This window comes from Bombus pascuorum, chromosome 7 (genome assembly GCF_905332965.1).
Source record: "Bombus pascuorum chromosome 7, iyBomPasc1.1, whole genome shotgun sequence".
Lineage (NCBI taxonomy): Eukaryota > Metazoa > Arthropoda > Insecta > Hymenoptera > Apidae > Bombus > Bombus pascuorum.
The window spans coordinates 930851-949314 of NC_083494.1; the positions used below are offsets into that span (position 1 = coordinate 930851).

General features: G+C 34.5%; 2 protein-coding genes and 1 long non-coding RNA gene across 6 annotated transcripts in view; 1 reads left to right on the forward strand and 2 right to left on the reverse strand.

Annotated features, from left to right (window-relative positions):
• LOC132909017 (tetraspanin-5) overlaps positions 1 to 18464 on the reverse strand; it is a 190711-nt gene that overhangs the window by 74108 nt on the left and 98139 nt on the right. For 2 of the 4 annotated variants that reach the window (XM_060963598.1, XM_060963600.1), the window contains 2 exons: positions 9625 to 9741; positions 1454 to 7406 (listed from right to left, as the gene is read on the reverse strand). In XM_060963598.1, the coding sequence (XP_060819581.1) occupies positions 7338 to 7406; positions 9625 to 9741 (186 nt within the window). In that variant the 3' untranslated portion in view covers positions 1454 to 7337. The remainder of the gene's footprint in view (positions 1 to 1453; positions 7407 to 9624; positions 9742 to 18464) is intronic. The other 2 variants (XM_060963599.1, XM_060963601.1) reach the window with 2 other exon arrangements.
• Positions 1 to 18464, reverse strand: part of LOC132908981 (U2 snRNP-associated SURP motif-containing protein) — a 199995-nt gene that overhangs the window by 27803 nt on the left and 153728 nt on the right. The window lies entirely within an intron of this gene.
• On the forward strand, positions 9989 to 10542 carry LOC132909051 (uncharacterized). Its single transcript, XR_009658483.1, has 2 exons — positions 9989 to 10179; positions 10380 to 10542. It is a non-coding gene; the product is annotated as an uncharacterized LOC132909051 (long non-coding RNA).

Below are 18464 nucleotides of genomic sequence, written 5' to 3' on the forward strand. Positions count from 1 at the left end.
AGTTACCGCCTAGCACTTGGAAACAGTGGACATTAGTTTAAGACGATCTGTGTAAAACGTGAGTACGAGTACAGTTTTTGAACATTTTGATTCTGGAATGTCAAAATCATTGTTTAGTGTACCTTTTATTGCTTAAAATTCATTTAGGTAGGAACAGACTATGGGTAAATCAAAGAATTTACTTGAAAACGAAAGGGAACAAATCGTAAGGCTGCGAAAGCAAAGTAAAACCTTCACCGAAATAGCAAATATAGTGAACAGGTCAGAAACAGCTTGTAAACAAGCTTGGTATAAATGTTTAAAGACAGGCATGTATTGCGATCAACCGAAAAACGGAAGACCACGGAAAACAACACCGAAAATGGATCGCCGGATTCATCGATTGAGCGAAAAGGATCGTTTTCGTAGTGCAAATAATATTGCTGCGGAGATAAACTATGAAAACGATACACAAATTAGTGCTAGAACTGTTAGGAGAAGATTAGAAGACTTTAACTTAAGAGGACGAAAACCCCAAAAGAAACCACTGCTGAGTTCTAGGAATCGAAAAAGACGACTTGCATTTGCTAAAGCTCATAAGCATTGGACAAGTGAAGATTGGCAAAAGGTATTGTTTTCTGACGAATCGAAATTCAATCGCGTCTGTTCTGACGGGGTACGGTACGTTAGACGTCGAATTGGCGAAAGTTTGAAAACACAGTGCGTTTTAAAAACTCTTAAACATGGTGGTGGCAACGTTATGGTGTGGGCGTGTTTTTCTCGAAGCGGCCCTGGTCCGATATGTCGTATCAATGGAATTATGGACCGTTTTCAATACAAGGACATACTCAAGAACACAATGTTACCTTTTGCACGCAACAATATGAGTGATGATTTTATTTTTCAAAATGATAATGATCCGAAGCACACGGCTCGGGTTGTGAAACAGTTTTTTCAAGAAGAAAATATCACCGTGCTGCCGTGGCCGTCGCAATCACCAGACATTAACCCAATCGAGAATTTGTGAAGCATCATAAAAAAGACAGTACAAGGTTATAAACCGAAAAATTTAAATGAACTTTACTCTACGATTGAAACAGCCTGGAATAATATTACGGTAGATTAATATAAAAAATTAATAGATTCTATGCCAAGAAGATGTACCGAAGGGATAAGAAATAACGGATATTGAACAAAATATTGAATTTAAACAAAAATTGTGTATATTTTTTAACCAAAAATTAATATTTTTTGTATAGTCTTAAACTTTTGACCGACGAAATATTATACAGATTTCGTTCCTTTTTTATAACTTAGCTATTGAGCAAAATATCAAAATGAAATTTTTTTTCTAAGTGTACAAACAAATGTACAATTAGTTAATACCAAAAGTAGAACACCGTATTTATATTTTTTATGGAAAGTAAATCAATTATTTATTTCTTCCATTTCGTCTTAAACTTTTGTCCGCTACTGTATATACAATCCTTCACCTCGATTTTTACTACCTCAGCGTCTAAAGTATAGTAAACGACATAACGAGGTCATAAAATAGAGCATCGAATAGGTTCGCCAGTTGATCTAGATGCAACTAGTGGATGTGTGTGCCACACACAGGTTTTTTAAAATTAGTTTCTATCATCATTCGGTTCAACGTTTCCTACGATGATTCATAAACCGGAATAGAAGTTACAAATAGAGAGATGTTTTTTTTAGAGAGGAAGGAATAGTTTTAGAGTTGATATAGCCTGTCTATTGATCTAGACGCAACTAGTGGGTGTGTATGCTGCACGTAGGTTTTTTAAAATCTATTTCTGTCATCATTTAGTTCAACGTGTCGTACGATGAGTCATAAAACCGGAATAGAAATTATAAATAAGGAGGCTATTTTTTATTTAAAGAGGAAGAAGTAGTTCTAGAGTTGCCACCGCCTGACTGATCATAAACGAAGCCCTAGGGTTCTTATGAGCCCAATACATTTCAAATTATTGATTGCGGTTGTCAAAACTGTAAACTTTAACCACTGGCCAATTTTGTGATCTTACTGTATCGCTTTCAGTTATGGTAGGTAGTCTAACGGATGAGTTCGCTAGCAGGTTGTGATCAACCTCTTCTCCTCTTCTCTCTTCTTGCATCGTTTCTCTTATCACAGTCGCGGTACTATTTTCTCTTTAGGATCATTTAACAACAGAGTTCCCTTCATCTACGAATATTAAATTAAATGAATTATTAAATAGAAAATGTGTGGCAACTATGTCTAATAATCCTGTGGAAAACAACTCGTAATACTTTATACGGACCATCTCGTATGTACTTATCTTTCATTGGAAATCGTTTGCTCTCATGCACCGGAATTATTCCAATCTATGAAGAACTAGCATTTTAACGCCATAAGTTTGATGGAAACGTTACAAAATGTATTCCAGAAGTCTGCAAATTTAATTGTAGTAGTTTGGAAGTCCTTTTATTCAAGCGGTATCACAATTTGCAATTAATATTGCTTCTAGATTTCCATAATCCTGTTTAATAAAACGCATAAATACTTCAGCCTTGGGCTCGTCAGTGTAGCTTAAAAATCTTATAGCTATAGCTTTAAGAAAGATTTAAAAACAGTAGAAGCGCTGTGTTATTTGAATAACACAGTGAAAGAGTATGGATTATGTATTAAAATATCATATTGTTTAAATTTGGATACTTTTCGAGTACACTTTATTGTTATCCAATCGTGTTCGAATTATCGAGGCATTATTCGAGTCGTTCACAGGCCAAAGTGGTTAGACCTTCTCCTTAAAATTTTCGATATTTTAATACCAAACTACTTGATCGCTGTTCATCAAGAGTTTTCTCTTTCTTTTTTTCTTTCCGTCGAGGTAACCGATTTGGCAAGTATGCGACTCGTTTATCATTATATCACGGATTAGAAGAATTCCGCCAGATGAGAGAGAAATAATTGTCGTTCGATCAGTTATTTGTAAGATTAAGAATCATCTTAATGTATATGTACATATGTACATATTCGTATAAAAATTATTTCGGGAAACAACAAGAAAATCAAGATTAAAGATATCTCTTGATACTCCGCTCTATGAAACAGTATTTTCATTGAAACTGAAAACACCAAGTTCGCGGGCCAGCCGCTGTTTGCTATGTTTAAATGCTATCACTAGTTTGGACTCGATACTTTCATATAATTGCTGTTCCTTCGCTAAATTATACGTAAAAACCAATCTTTCGACAACCGATCGAATTTTCAGACGTATTTTCATTGATTTATTTCCCCATCCTTGACCCTTTTTTTAAAACGAAATAATTTGCCGTTTCGAGAATTTGCACACAAGTTGGACCAATGTGTGGTGCCGACACGTCCCGTTATTACGATCGATTGAAAGGTTTAATTCATATCCGAGATTGATGTACCAAACGGACGGACTAGAATTATTGCATATGTTCATTGAAACTAACTGCTTTAGTTACAAGTGTGAGAAACGATTCAAACACGTACGCAATTAATATAATATTACAAGACATTGTAAGTTATATTTTGTTGTTTTATATTTCGATATGATTGTCATTCTCGCAAGTGTCCTTTATATTTGTATTCTCTCTTTCATTATTATTACTATTTTCTGGAAATATATATCTTTTAAAGTATCGTTTAATCTACAAGCCTGGTTTACACCAAACCTAATTCATAATGTATAATATGTTTCCTTCCGTTATTTGAACAACAGTTGAACATCATGTAAAACCAGTACGCTACTCTTTTCTAGCAACATTGATTTCCTGTAAACGATAACATTTCTTCTTTTAATTTTGCAAGTAATCGATCTATTTCAAGGAATAACAAGTGATTCCTTTTTATAAACAACTATAATTTATTGTTCAGTTTAGTCAATTTAAGTTATATCTGGGAATTATTAAAATTCGACGGAACAAATTGGATATTTCTTAGCAAGATTCTAATTTTTTCATTTTTAAACGTTCTTTTGCTTTGCCTTAATACCTATGTATTTTTCTATTTTATCTTTTATCGTAGAGAGTTTGATGCTTTTCCTTCTTTCTCCATTCGTTCGCGTAAGAATTAGGAACGCAAAAGATACGAACGCTCCGTTTGGTACGTTTACAGATATATAGAATGTCTCAGTTTTTCTGTAAAACGATGCGAGCATAGGCTGCGAGGAGTCTATGAGTTCTAGACATGGCGTCACAAATAGCTTTGTGAAAAGTTGTAACAAAATTACGAAGTAACAACGCGTTCTCGTTCGATAAAGTAGAAACAGATTCGCGGAATTTATGTCAGTTCCACTTGAAATTATCGAATTACAAATATTTTTGCATTGCGAGTTTCTTGTGAATACGTTATGAACTTTTTCTGTGGCAGTTTTTTCGCGTATTGATTCTTGTCGTATAAATTTTATCTTTTAAATAAAAGTCCAACAGCGGAATAGCCTATCTTGGAACTCGAGAAATTAACTCATCCAGTGCTTACACTAATGTTCGTTCAACTATTACATTTAAAGGAAGCAATTACCAATTATCATTCTGCATATTTGTTGTAACTAGACTGTGGATTTATATGCGGTTTCATATGTTTATTTACATACCTAAGGCAATGAAACGTACATAAACATCTGTTTTACCCATAAAAGATAACAATTATTTCACTTTGAACATTTATTATATATTACCTGCATTTTATATATTTCTCCACTTTAAAGTTTTCCATAGATGAGTATAAATCCGCGATCTAGTTATAACTTTTCTGTAAAGCATTTACTTATTTTTCTTATTTTCACTTGTGAAACACGCTAGCATCGTCTTCCCAAAAAGAACTAGAACACTCTGTATGTACAAATGTATGCACGTATACAATGAATATTTACAAGCATGGCATTCTTGTTTTAGAGCCGCAAACTATTTTTGACTATTCGCGAAGGAAAACGCACTGTTTAAACGTACTTGCGCTGTTATAAAAATACACTGCTTGAACGGGGAATAACAAAGAGAAAGAGAAAATAAAGGAGGAAAATACAACCGGGAAACTAGAAAAGTATGTAAAATGAACTTTAGGAACCAAACTACACGAATCAGTGGATTAAGTCGGTAAAACAGAATCAACGCAAAAGAAAAAGATACGGCATTTTAGAAGGCAAAATACAAAAGTGAATCACTGAATATATACATATACTACTAGTCACCGCGTGTTTGTCGAGATACTCTGACACATATTTGCCCTGTTTGCCAAAAAATGAAGGAAGGATGTGTCAGAGTGTAATGTTGGCAGTCAGTGAACGGATCGTACTGCATAGTGGTCCATATTAATTAAGGGGTCAATATTTTTTAATTCATAGAGCAACTAGCACCGCTACTCTCTTGTCGATATAATTCAGCCACGTAATGGCAGCATATTCGATACGACAGGCACCTGGCCTACCGATGGAGGGAACGTGTCGGCATGTAGCACAGGATCAATATGTTCAACGTGGCTCGAGCAACCGTTTTAACGATCAATTGGAGCAACAGAAGGTTATTGTACACTCGCGTGTTATATGGCTTTTACTCTCGTGGCCATGCCACAAGAATTTGCTGTGCGGTGAGCTCAGTCGTGTTCACCGCGCCCCCACGACATCACGTCAATCGACTTTAATGCCTCGACACACCGTTCCTCGTAAACCGAGCAGGCATTATTCTGCGTTATTTGTCTCTTCTGCTCCCTGTTCTTTGTCCCTTTCTCTCGTTTCTACGCGCCCTATCCGAACTCATCGACTTTCCCCTCGTCAAGAACAGAAGAACGGTATCAATCTCGACGAAGAATCGGAAAAGTCCGAGGCAACGTCTTTTTCCGCCTTGTTCGCTCAAATTATAATTACGACAGACGCAAACCGAGTATCAAGGAACGTCCAGTAGACCGTGAAATACGAAAATGGCTTGCGAAAGGTTTGAGAAAATTGATAGGTAGACTGCGGACCTTTATGCATTTATGGGATATTTGAAAATGTAAAATCGCTTAGAATGCACGTAATATGAAAAGATATGTAAGATATCCAAAGCATAGGGCTTTTTATAATACCTTGTATGTAAACCGATATTCTTCCCAAGTTCTACATTTTTTATTGTATTCTGGAACACTTGAATTTGCACAAAAATCCGCAGTCTATTGATAAATTGAACAACACTTTTTTCGCTGCAAATACACGCATTACTTTCGACGATTTGTTAATTTACGCATTTTATAGTCGTCGAACGAATCGTATTTTACAATTGATTTGCTTCTTCAAAGCAAGTTCCTTTATTTTTCTTCTTCCTCACACGCTATTGTATTATAACGATGAAACGATGATGTATGAAAGTGCCTTAAACTAAAATACAGCGCGCTAGCTACTTGTCATTGTTGCGAATATAAATAGACTTTGGATTTTATGCAAATTTATATTTTCGTATTAATAGAGAGTCGATAGAGATTCGTTTTGTCTATTAAAAAATATAATGAGTATCTTACTTTGGGTATATGCATTCTGCGCATTTTTGCGTCCTTTTTCGCAGAAATGTATAAAAATCCTCAGCCTAATTATAAAGTATGCAAAAACATAAATTAAACATAGACTGTTCGCAATATTTAAAAGCACGTAAACTCACAAGGAATGTTCAATCCGATCAGCTCGAGCAATTCCTTAAAGTGGAACAATAAGGATGAGCAATAATTGCAATTGCGATGTATGAATCTAAGGTTTGATTAATAACGTTTTTGGTTTGTCATAAAATTCGCCATAAGTTTGTACAGAAATAAAACGAAACAGCGATGGAACTTTGACACCGTTTTCTTCGCGTCATTTTGTCAATAAAATAATTAGTAGAGGATATGCAACAAGTTGCCGCATTAAGCTATATCGTCATTATAAACTAAATGATACGCTGCTGTGATAATTTAATAATGATAATTATCACTGAAACTTTGGAGCTTTGATCGTCCTTTAAACGTGATCCGTCGTTTAACGATTCGCTTGTCAATTTATAAAATGCAATATAAACGCTGGATGATAAAATGTCGAAACTTTAGTTACAAACATTTATACGTAATCATAAGTGATGTATTTGCACGAAATCACGAAGCTCGTCGAAGTACGTAGTCTTCGTAATTCTGTCAGCAATTGAGGAATGAAAAAATATCTGTGTCTTTAGTCGATTTGGTTCGGACGTCTGGATCTTGAATCCTGCACTTTCCACGTGGAACTGTGTCGATTTTTACGTCAAAGGTCTGTTAGTTCTCGAGATCTTCGACGACTTCTCCAGTTCGATCAACGCAACTGATCAGCATCTATTAGTATAAGATGCTAGACCGCCGTGGGGGCCCGAAATTGTCAATGCCACTTTGCTTTTTGTGCGAATATGTCTGCTCGAAGATTTTGAGCGAAACAGATTCCCAGAATCTGGAAATAACATAAAAACTTCATTAACATTTGATTAACGACAGTAAAATTATTCAATTGATACGTGACATCTAATAATGGACAAGAATCTTGCAAATAATTTGTGCTTCCAATGTTCTGATATAAAATGCGATTAGTAATATGACAATCGTTACAAATAATTGAGAAATATGATGCTGGATAAGAGTATAGTACTCGTGCGCTATCGCTAGATTCTCAAGGATGGATTTAGGATTATTCGACGAATGGTATAAAAACTAATCTTGTAATATTTCATTGTAAAACTGAACATTATATCGCTGGCTTTCATGTTCGAATTGTTCAGAAGTCATATTAGATCATTCAACTAAAAATTACAAAGTAGAGAAAAGTGACGATATTACTTACGAACGCTGTTTTCCAAATTTGCCTCAAAATTTTCTATTGTTTGAACTTATGGAAGTAAATCGTTCCTGAGAGTTGAATATTAATCATGCATTTACTTATATAACGAAGTGGAGTTGATCAATTTGGCTTCTGAGGGGCTTATTTATCAACGAAAAATGTGAGAGGTAGAGAGTCGACGAAATATGGTCCATTTTTACAGATGAAATATAAAAATCAAATGATATTTAGATATTATATCAAATACACTTTTAATTTTGTTGAACTTGTCTATAGAAGACAAGGAGAATTGCAAGTAATTTTGTCTCCCGATTTTCTTTGTCTTTTATACAATAAGTAACGAAATTCAAGTTAAAATATCTTTTGGACTAGTAATTTTTAGTTACAAACACTTTAACAGCTTTTACAAAGGATAAAGAAGCATATAGACTGGTGCACACAATAATACGTAATTTCACTAAAAAGAAAATAACCTTCAAGTCCTCTAGAAAAAAAATTACTAGCAGAAAAGATTTCATCTGTCCCTCCAAGTGTAACTTTATCGTCTAGAACTTTTTTATACGACCATTTGATAATGTTATTTTCCTGTATGTCATTTGTAAAATTTCAGGAATTCTGAAATTCGATGAGAATCTAATGATAGCACACGCGTGCTATCTTATTACCAACGAGCGTGTGAATATTAATCTTTCGGCAGAAATTAACGTAGGTAACAAATTGCTTCCGTTGTTGGTTTCGTGCAACGCGTTTTTCATTTTCAAGCATTTCGATGCGTATACATGCCCAAATATGTATATGCGGTTAATACAAAATATATTTGAATTACAACGCCGATACGTTATAGCAAATCCAATAAATTCGTCACGTGTACGAACTATATAGGTCTACGTTTACTTTCAGTTTTCGAAGAATTTTTCAAGATAAGCAATAAAAGATAGGAACAACAAAGGAATCGATATTATCAGCGAATTTTTATGCAGTTCCTTATTTTCATGGATTTTTGCACTTTTAAGTTTATCACAAATACATAATAATCAGCAGTCTAGATACGAGAGTCGTCCAGAAAGTGAAGTCATATAAAACGATGCGATGTGCTTATAGAGGGCCAGCTAACCCCAATCATACGTTGACACAAATCATACCAAATTCCGTGTCTGCATAATTAATATTGTAGAAGTTTCGTTCGTTTAAAATGACGATGCAAATTGAACATCCCGCCGATAACGAAGTACCGTCTATCGCACTTTTACGCTTTCTGGATGTTGAGGACGTAAAACTGTGTTTACATTGAACTAGTAACATTGCAGTGCAGTGATCCAATGCAGCACTGGATCGTAACTGGAATAATGTAAACAGTGTTTTCAGTGCAGTAGAGTGGTACCATTGCAGAAGTAATCCAGTCAAACGATTGCATGGAAAGTCTACTTTTTCAATCCAATATTTACCTCATCATAGTGGAAAACACAACATTCCAGCGTTAGTGGAATCGCCTTGTATAACGAAGGTAAAAAGTTTGTCTCACGTTGCGAAAAATATTCCAATAAAAGTGGTGCTTGTATTAAAAAAAGCACCCAAGTACGTATACTAAAGTTACGAATAAAGAAATATTTTTAAAATGCATTTGCATTGTTATTAATACGTCAAAACAGGTATCACTATCTGGACGATTCTCGTATTATATTTAACATTTAACGTTTATCGTAATAATACAATGTGACATTATCATAATAAGGTAGTACAATATTATCAATAACACAGATTTGATACAGAAATAACGTGTAATTAATGAATTAAATAGCAGGCATAAAGATATGTTGAAAATAATAAATTATACCTGTGCAAATGCCGTGGTAACCGCCCCAGTGACAATTGCAAGAAGATTTCGTTCCACCCATTCCTCCCCAGCTTGAATACAACCTTTTTCATAAATCACTTTGGCAACTTCATAGTTCTGCAAAACAAAGGCGATTGGCTACTTTGGCTTACCGTTGTGCTCTCGAACCTCGCGAATGTAGTTGTTAGTCCAATGTAATATTTGGTAGAAACAGCGTGAGATGCAGTGAAACGAGAAAATAGACAGGACAGAAAACGAAAGAAATAAATATATATGTATGTACATTGTCAGCCATAAGTATATATAATAATATTTAGTATAAACAATAGTACTCGTTTTTAACCGTTTTAAGTTCGTGACGTAACGTGTTTACAAAAGATATTTGCACATACTCTTTCTTTTTCCAATGGAATTCTTTCTATCAGATTCTACATTTCATTTGCATAATTTCAAATTTTTATAAGCATAAAAGAATTACTACTAAATCACAAGAAACTTAATATACTTGGACCTAATTACCGATTAATACATAAACGTTTATGTACACGTTACATGGTTAACGAAATTATAATATTCATATTATACCTTATTTTCAATATTTTTATTATATTTTAATAATTTACATTATCATATGATATTCGCATTAACAGCAACATATCATTAAAAATCGTCAAAGTCAATTGAGCTAATACTAAATGGTACGCTTTCGTAGGTTTTATATTTTACCTTTCTACCTTATTATTTATATTTTATAGCAGAGTTTTAGCCTGCGAATGGTCAGACGAGATTTTGTGAGAATGAGTATTCCAAACGTTCAAGGATAGCTGGCTGCTCGAAGTCACGTAGCTATCGGGTGACACAGGATCGAATTTTCGGAAGACGCGTGGGAGAGTTTAGACGTGACAAGTAATCCGAATACGTTTACCAAAAAACAAGAATATTGTTTCCAGAGAATCTGGCCGCAGCATGTCGTCTAAAATACCTTCTGTTGAATGCATTGTGAATGTCTCGTCTACATTCACAGAGTTGTCCAGCTGGACAAATTGTGAAGTACAAATTAAGTAATAAAAAAAAAAACTCACAGATACTTTTTGTAGATAATAGTCTTCGTGCAGTGTCCGCTGCTAGTCGTTGGATCATGTATGCAGACTATCTGCACACGATGTCGTTTGTCTACTGCAGTCTAAAGTCTAACGAGGGTGCAGGCTACTCGTGATTTTATATCAGCCGACCTTTTGCACGACCACAACCGCCTCAGCCGGTAATTTTGGGTGCCCGCACACCCTTATAGCCTGTCCAACGAGACGAGACGAGACAAGAAAGTGGACATAAACAAATTGTAATACCTACAGCAATCGCACCTAATTAGTGTCTCCGGTTATGTCTTTTTTCCTCTATTGTACGCTTAGGGTCACATGTACCTTTCGAGATTATTAGTGACAACGGTGAGGATGATCAGTGGGACAGAACGTATCTACGTATAATATGCTGTATAAATCAATATCTTCCGGGATATCTAAAGTTTCCTCGTACGAATCTTCTCTTTGTAACACATTGAGCAAATTAGTCGGGTCGTGCTATACTGCAATATCGTATTTAGCACAGATGATTAGGATATGTCCGATAGGGTTTAGAATGCCGTAGGTGTCAGATATTTGATACAGTTTTGGTGCTAAGGTTGGAGCAACTGCGTCTTTCAGTAAGGTTGTTATCGCGGCTTATGGGACACATTGTATATTCTGTAATTTGCGGAAGATAAAGCAGAGAACTGTTAACAGTTAACCTATTGTAGTATTATGGACAAAAAGGCCTAAAAATATCGGGTAAACCATAAACATTGTCACGAGCCGAGGTGCCGACAGACCCATCAATGTGTCGTCGGTCCTTCGGTTGAAGAGTTTCGTACAAAAAAGGCCTACGAGACTCTGGCCACCACCGGTTGCGTAATACGTGTGTGGTAAGACTAAGACAAAGGGACAAAAGGGATGCTAAGGCAGAGAGACAAATTCACAGTCAGTGTCAGTGAAGAAGTCAAAGAGTGTGAATCGAGAGGTTAGAGTGTGCGAGTTGCGTTGTCGAGAGAGTATGGTTCGTGTGAGAGAGTGAGCGTTGTATCCGTCGTGACGAGAGTTGCAAATTAATTATTGAGTTGTCTACAGTATAGTAGGTCATTGTGATTAGTTCATCTTAAATAACCATCGTTTCCTTCCTAATCAACATCTGTATCAATCCATATATTCTTAAATAAACCATCATTTATTATTTAGTAGTATTCCGCGATATTACACTATTTTGGATATTCTTAGTCGAAGACTATCAGTAGATTGCGGATTTTATGAATTTGTGGGAAATTTACAATACAATATTGCACAGAATGCACATAATATGAAGAAATGTATGAAATGTACAAAGCATGTTTTCTATATTGCTTGACAGGTAAAACAATTCCCTACTTAGCCTACACTTCTTTTAATTATATTCTCAAAAACATGAATTTGCATAAAAATCCGCGATTAATAGTTGTATATTACACTATAGAAACGATCTTCCTGCAGAAATAAGCCTAAAAGACGGCTTTGGATTTAGGAATTTTGTAAAGATGTCGAAAACTGGCTTTGACATTTTATTACGGAAAGTTGGCTCGAAAATAGAAAGGAACGCGAGGATTGTTGCCAAACCGGTGGCGAAAGAAAGAAAATCAAAACAAAGCCTGCCAACGTAAAGACGATTAAATTGAACTGCATGTTGTCGTTTCCACGTTCTTCCAACATCTGTCCATAGTCGTCCCTTATTTTCTATCGCAATGGAAACTTGCATTTTACCTGCATGTTATCTCCCGATTTTTCTCGAACAACGTGCACAGATTGACTGCGGGAATATGTCTGCGGACAATTGTCTGTCAGTGTAGACGAGGCTGAAGACGTAAAGGTACGCGTCCACTTGAAGATAAAACTATCGCGAGCTGCTCTCGAGAGTCACTCGCGACAAATGCTATCGAGTGTAACTCGCGATAGATTTACGCTCAAGTGGCTGCCTATCTTCAAAGTACTTCAGAACCTGAGAACATAACGAAGTGAGAGATTGAAGTTGTTGAAAGTGGATCTAGTTAAAAACGATTTTATGATTAAACGCGTAGGATTATTGGATGAAACTTTTAATAATTTAAACACGGAAATATCTCTCCATTTGTTGCTATTTATATCTATATAAGAGTTATTGTTAGGGAGAAATTATTTACTTTTGAGCTACAAGAAATGGTTGATATTTTCATAGAATAAGCAGTAAGATATTTAAATCATCCTCTCTTACACAAAGCAACAAATACATGAATAAAATAGCAGGAAACCTGAGCAATTGGTAAGAGAACTGAATTATCATAAAAACCATAGAAACGTTGTTACCACAGATATCTATATATAGGCTGTAGATCCTGGATTTTACGTTTATTGTCCAAGTGTAATTTAGGCTTAAGACAATTGATCGTATCCAAAAACTGCAATATATGAATGGAGAAATAAATATATATACGATATACAAGGTGAGTCAGAACACGCGAGAAGTGCGGCAGGGACTGAATCAGCAAGCTAAAATAAGCAGGTAAGTTCACATAAATACATACTCGATATGATTTCGGTTTTCAATCACAGTTTATTTTGTGATACTAAATACTACTTAGATCAACGATTCCCTGCCACATGGATAGGCCATGCTATGCTTATTTCTTCACCAGCTTTCCAGACCTGAACCAATCCGATCATTAGTTATGAAGGCATTTAAAATCTCTTGTTCATAAAATGTCAATTGACAAGGTTGAAACTCTTTATGAAATTCAACATGACGACCAAATGCATTCGCGTCTCTATCGAAGCTGGACCTGATCACTTGGAGTAATTGCTCTGAAGGTAGGTAAAAAGCAATGTTGGTGTTACAGTGTTCACAACATACACAAGATTGTACAACACCATACGTGAACTTTTCTTCTCATTTTACCGTGCTGAATCAGATCCTGCTCCATGTTCCTACATGTTGTAGCTCAGCCTGGATACGCGGATGGAGTCGTGTCCGAATATTAAAACGCGAGGAACTGTATATAAATAATTGTTACGTAAACTTTTCTGCATTAATATTACGTAGCTAGATATTACGAATATTACGGAGCGTGAAAGAAAAGGAGAGGCACTGATAAGGAAGTACAAGCCGGCTGTGTAGAACGTCACGTCAGTAGGCAGACTAAGTAACAAGCCCACTTTATTACACGGCGCCTTACATTTATGTACCTCCAAGAGTTGAAGTAACCACGCAACGCTTTTAGCTGCCTCGTTCGTCCTTCTTCCCTTATTTTTTTTCGCCCCCGTATAACTTCCCGCCTGGTTCCACTGGAATCTTTTTCACTATTTCGCCTCTATTACGATATCGTGATGTTGTGCGACTACCTCATTAGCAAGGCGTTAGATGCTCCAATTACTTAAGAGTTCTCGTTTGGAACTTGGCGAAGTTGCTCGAGACTGCCAATTTATTCCATCTCACGGTTTTGATAGCGGATTTCTAGAGTTACTCTCGCTGATTCACACGTATCACTGTCTACTTTAAAAATTAATTAACCGGATTTAACACGCGAAAGCAGAAAAAGGAAATTAATTAAATCAATCTGTGAAATCACAGCGATTCTGTCTTGATTCTGATCTGTCGAATAGACATAATGACGACCGTAAGGATATTCCGGCTAATGCAAATTCGAACATTTCAGTATGTGTAAATGTGACAGTAAACCATGTGTTTGCTAATGTTTGTTTATTCATATACACAGAGTATTCGTTTCGCTTAATAAACATTAATAATTTTAGACGTACACGCGAACAGTCAACAACTTTCCCCAAACGAATTTTATCGTGTTAAGATACGTCACATCATTGATATATTTCTGGAATTTGAATTTAAAGGAGTAAAAAAAAAAGGAAAATAATTATTACAATCATTTTGCATGACGCCTCTATACAATCTTTTTTTTTAAAAAGGGAAATAAATTTCAATTTGTTTTTTTTTCTATTTTCAGAATCTTCTCTTATCTTTGTTTAACGTCTATTTATTTAACGTTATAAAAGTTCATACTCCAGTGAGCGTTAAAGGTTTGAATATTTAAGAAATATCTTTTTATAGATGTAACATCGGTACTAACTGTCAGAATTCAACAGATATGACTTATGCCAGTATCTGTATAACTGACATCGTACGAGACAACGAGGCAGTTGCGCCTGAAATATGCAACCGCTTGCCGTCGCATGACGCGTACGTTCCCTCAGACTTTTATTGTATACGCTAAGGAAGGAAACGTAATCTCCCGAATGTCATGATTATACAGCGACTTTGCCATAATTTATTGCGCTGATTATCAGACAAGGGAAACATATATTACGTACGTTGGATTTTAAGTTTGCATAAATGGTCCATTTGTTATATTGCCATAGAACATGGGGAAGCTACATGCATTAAATAAGCTTAATATAGATTGGTAAGCAGGGATCAGAAATAACAATTGGTTTTGACATTATTTTGTAAAAGTTCGTTGGCAAGAATGTAATTTTCGTTTAAATAAAAGACTCGAAGACTCTCGAAGAAATTTGTTTAACGATTAAATGATTAAACAATATTAACTTTCAAGTAGTCCAGTTACGAATAACCATTATAAATGATGCTCTAAAGGATTTTGCTTATCGATGACTATTACCGACGGGAAAATTCCTTTTTGATTACCGTTATCCATTATCCGTGGAGGAATTTTTGTTCACTCACCAAAAACCATTATAAATGAGGGAATTTTTTTGATTATCGATAACCATTATTCGCGAGAGAATTTTTTTGGTCACCGATAATCTAATAATTAGTATTCGCTACGAAACTTTTTGGTTACCAATATCTATTTTCCGTGATGGACTTTTTTTTGCTTATCGATAACCATTGTCTGTGACGGAATTTCCTTTCGATTACCGATAACCATTATCGATAACGGAATCTTTTTTCAGCATTTGTGACGTCCAGTTTGATCATTTATAATATTTATACGTAACCAAAATCAGTTAAACTAATCTACTAATTCTTGTGCTGCAACTTTTTTCGTTTCGGTTACGATCGTTATGATAATGTACAGGTACCCTGTCGGTAAGACAAAATCGGATAAAATTTGTACAATACGAATCAAATTTATACAGACTCGATCTAAAGTGGAACTTTCGTTAGTGCTTACGCAATATATAAATTAATACAGTTTCTCCTATTTCTTAAAATACTCGTTTCTAATCGGTCTCTCTTCTATACCATGTACAATTGTACCTTAAGTTTTACGATACCTAATACTTAACAAAATCAGTAGAAAATGATTACGTGTGAAGTATACAAGCCAGCGTGGTATGATCTTGCAATTGAAACATTACCTTGCATTATAAGTACTTACCGTTCTAAACCCAAATATACGAACTATAAATGTAAAATACGCTGTTTATCCATTTTACCACGTGCTTATTAAAATTTCCAATGTTCCTACATACTTACTTGCTCTGTTACGAAGCCACGTGTTTAGTTATATTTACTTTTCGAGCACATAGTGATCGTACATATTGTTACAAAAACAGCGGCTATTGAAAGGTATATAAATATATCATAAAACAATGTGCTTCAAGCAAATCAAACAACGAAGGTGATTAGATAATTTAACATACTTAAAACATGGTACACTTTACAGTTACATGCGACACCATGTTTGCAATTCGTTATCTCAACTAAAAATTACATCGTTCAAAAAGTTAAAACTTTCTCCTTCTAATACTTTTCTGAATCACGTGTCATCGATAATCTTTCTTCAATATTTTTCTGGATGGGAAAAAATGGAGACTATTTCTACCTTTAGCTTGGCATCGGTCGATCATTTTGTTATTTTTCCAAAATGTTTTCATTCTGAGTCCTTTATTTCCGCTTCTGTGAATATAATAAACTAAAGCATTATACAGGTCGACTAGTGTTATCCTTTTATGTAAAAAAAGAGATTTGTATCGTTTCTAAAATATATGAAAATATACCAGCCATGTAGCAAGTTTTATCTACGTCTTACGTCACTTTTTCTTTTTTCTTTTACATTTTTAAATCCTAACTAAGTAGATTTGAACTCGAATATTTCACTTGTATTATTTCTATTATGTTATTCAGCGATTCGTTAGAACGTGAATTTCTGATCACAGTAATATTATACGAACTGAATTTAATAAAAAGCTAGCACGTGCGATTTATAACTTTTATAATGCTCGCTACGATTCAAAAATATTTTACTATGTGTATTTTATTCATATTTACTGTTCGTCGAATAAACGAATCGGTATTAAATTTCCAATATATTGGCGATTTTTCACGATATTAAAATAATCTTTTGTTAGAAACATATTTTACTTTAATCCAATAGTGTAATAAAAGTATAAAAAAGTCAAGCTATTTATATAGCGTTTCCTCTGCTTGGTCATACATCGTTTTTTTCAGTCCTTTATCAACTTCATGCCCGCGATATATCATTTTAAAAGTTACATTTCACCGAGCACTTTAATACGAATTCATCTTTTGCGGAACTTTAAACGTTCCAGGACATACGAGAAATATTTTCCTCGTATCACACCTATTTCTACTATCGTAAAGATAGGCAAAATAAAATTTTGGGAATTACATGGTAAATATAAAAAAAGCACGAATTTACGTTACAACGTAATTTTGCTTTTCAATTTTTGTAATCAAATTTTTTTGGCGACAAATCAGACGAATATTGCATGTCACGATCATTGCGTGTAATCTAAAACTGTCAAATGAAGCAATCAGCTGGTTTATAATTTACCAAAATTATTTTTACAATCTACTTCATTGTCGAGTTTATTATTGCTTTGTAAGAGAATTCATCAGTACAATACTTTGCAAGTTCGCTAACGATATTAGTTTAATTACACAAAAGAACCGTATCTAAATATTTGTAGTATCCAAAGAACAGAGATATCCTATGGTATCCTTTAGAATAAGATAAAAATGAAGAATAACAAAATTGCTGGCTTTGTTTTCGAGAAAATCACATTAGGTGTACGTAATGTGGAACACGTCAATGATATTGCCACTAACAACGGCGACAATGATACAGAATTCTATTTGTTTTGTGACGGCAATTACGAAAGAGACGAGAATAGTGAGAAATCGGTGCAATGTATTCGTCGTTTTCATCGGGAACACGACGAATGTACTTCAGGTGCGTGTTCAACGTGTAGAAGATAAAGAAAATTAATATGACAGAATACAAGTTAAAAAAATGGACGATATTTGTTCGCTTGTCCTTTTTCTTTAAATAAATATTCATTCTTTTAAATAAAAATAGAGTGTTTTAAATTTCTTTACAAATTTCCTAGGTATTTCATATTGGCTACTATCTTTATAGCTCATCGCATTAGACATATTTTATTATGTTTTTCAATTACTTTGATACATTTAAGCTTTTACATAGTTAACTATTAACGTGTTAATTTCGTTGGAGAAACGTATGTTTCTCTTTTTGAGGAGCTTTACAAATTGGGTGTTCCATATTACATGCAATTCCCTATTTTTTTGTAGTACATAAAATCATAGACGCTTTATACACAAGAAGTTAGCAGTGTAATATATAGATGTCAGTGTTCAAAACTAGTGTAATTAAAATGTAGATATAGAATAAAATTAAAACTCCATAGAATTAGGATTCTACTTTTACTTCTAACAATTTGTAAATATACAGTAGAATTAAGTAGAATAATTCGAATAGTTCGTAAATATACGATAGAATAACAATA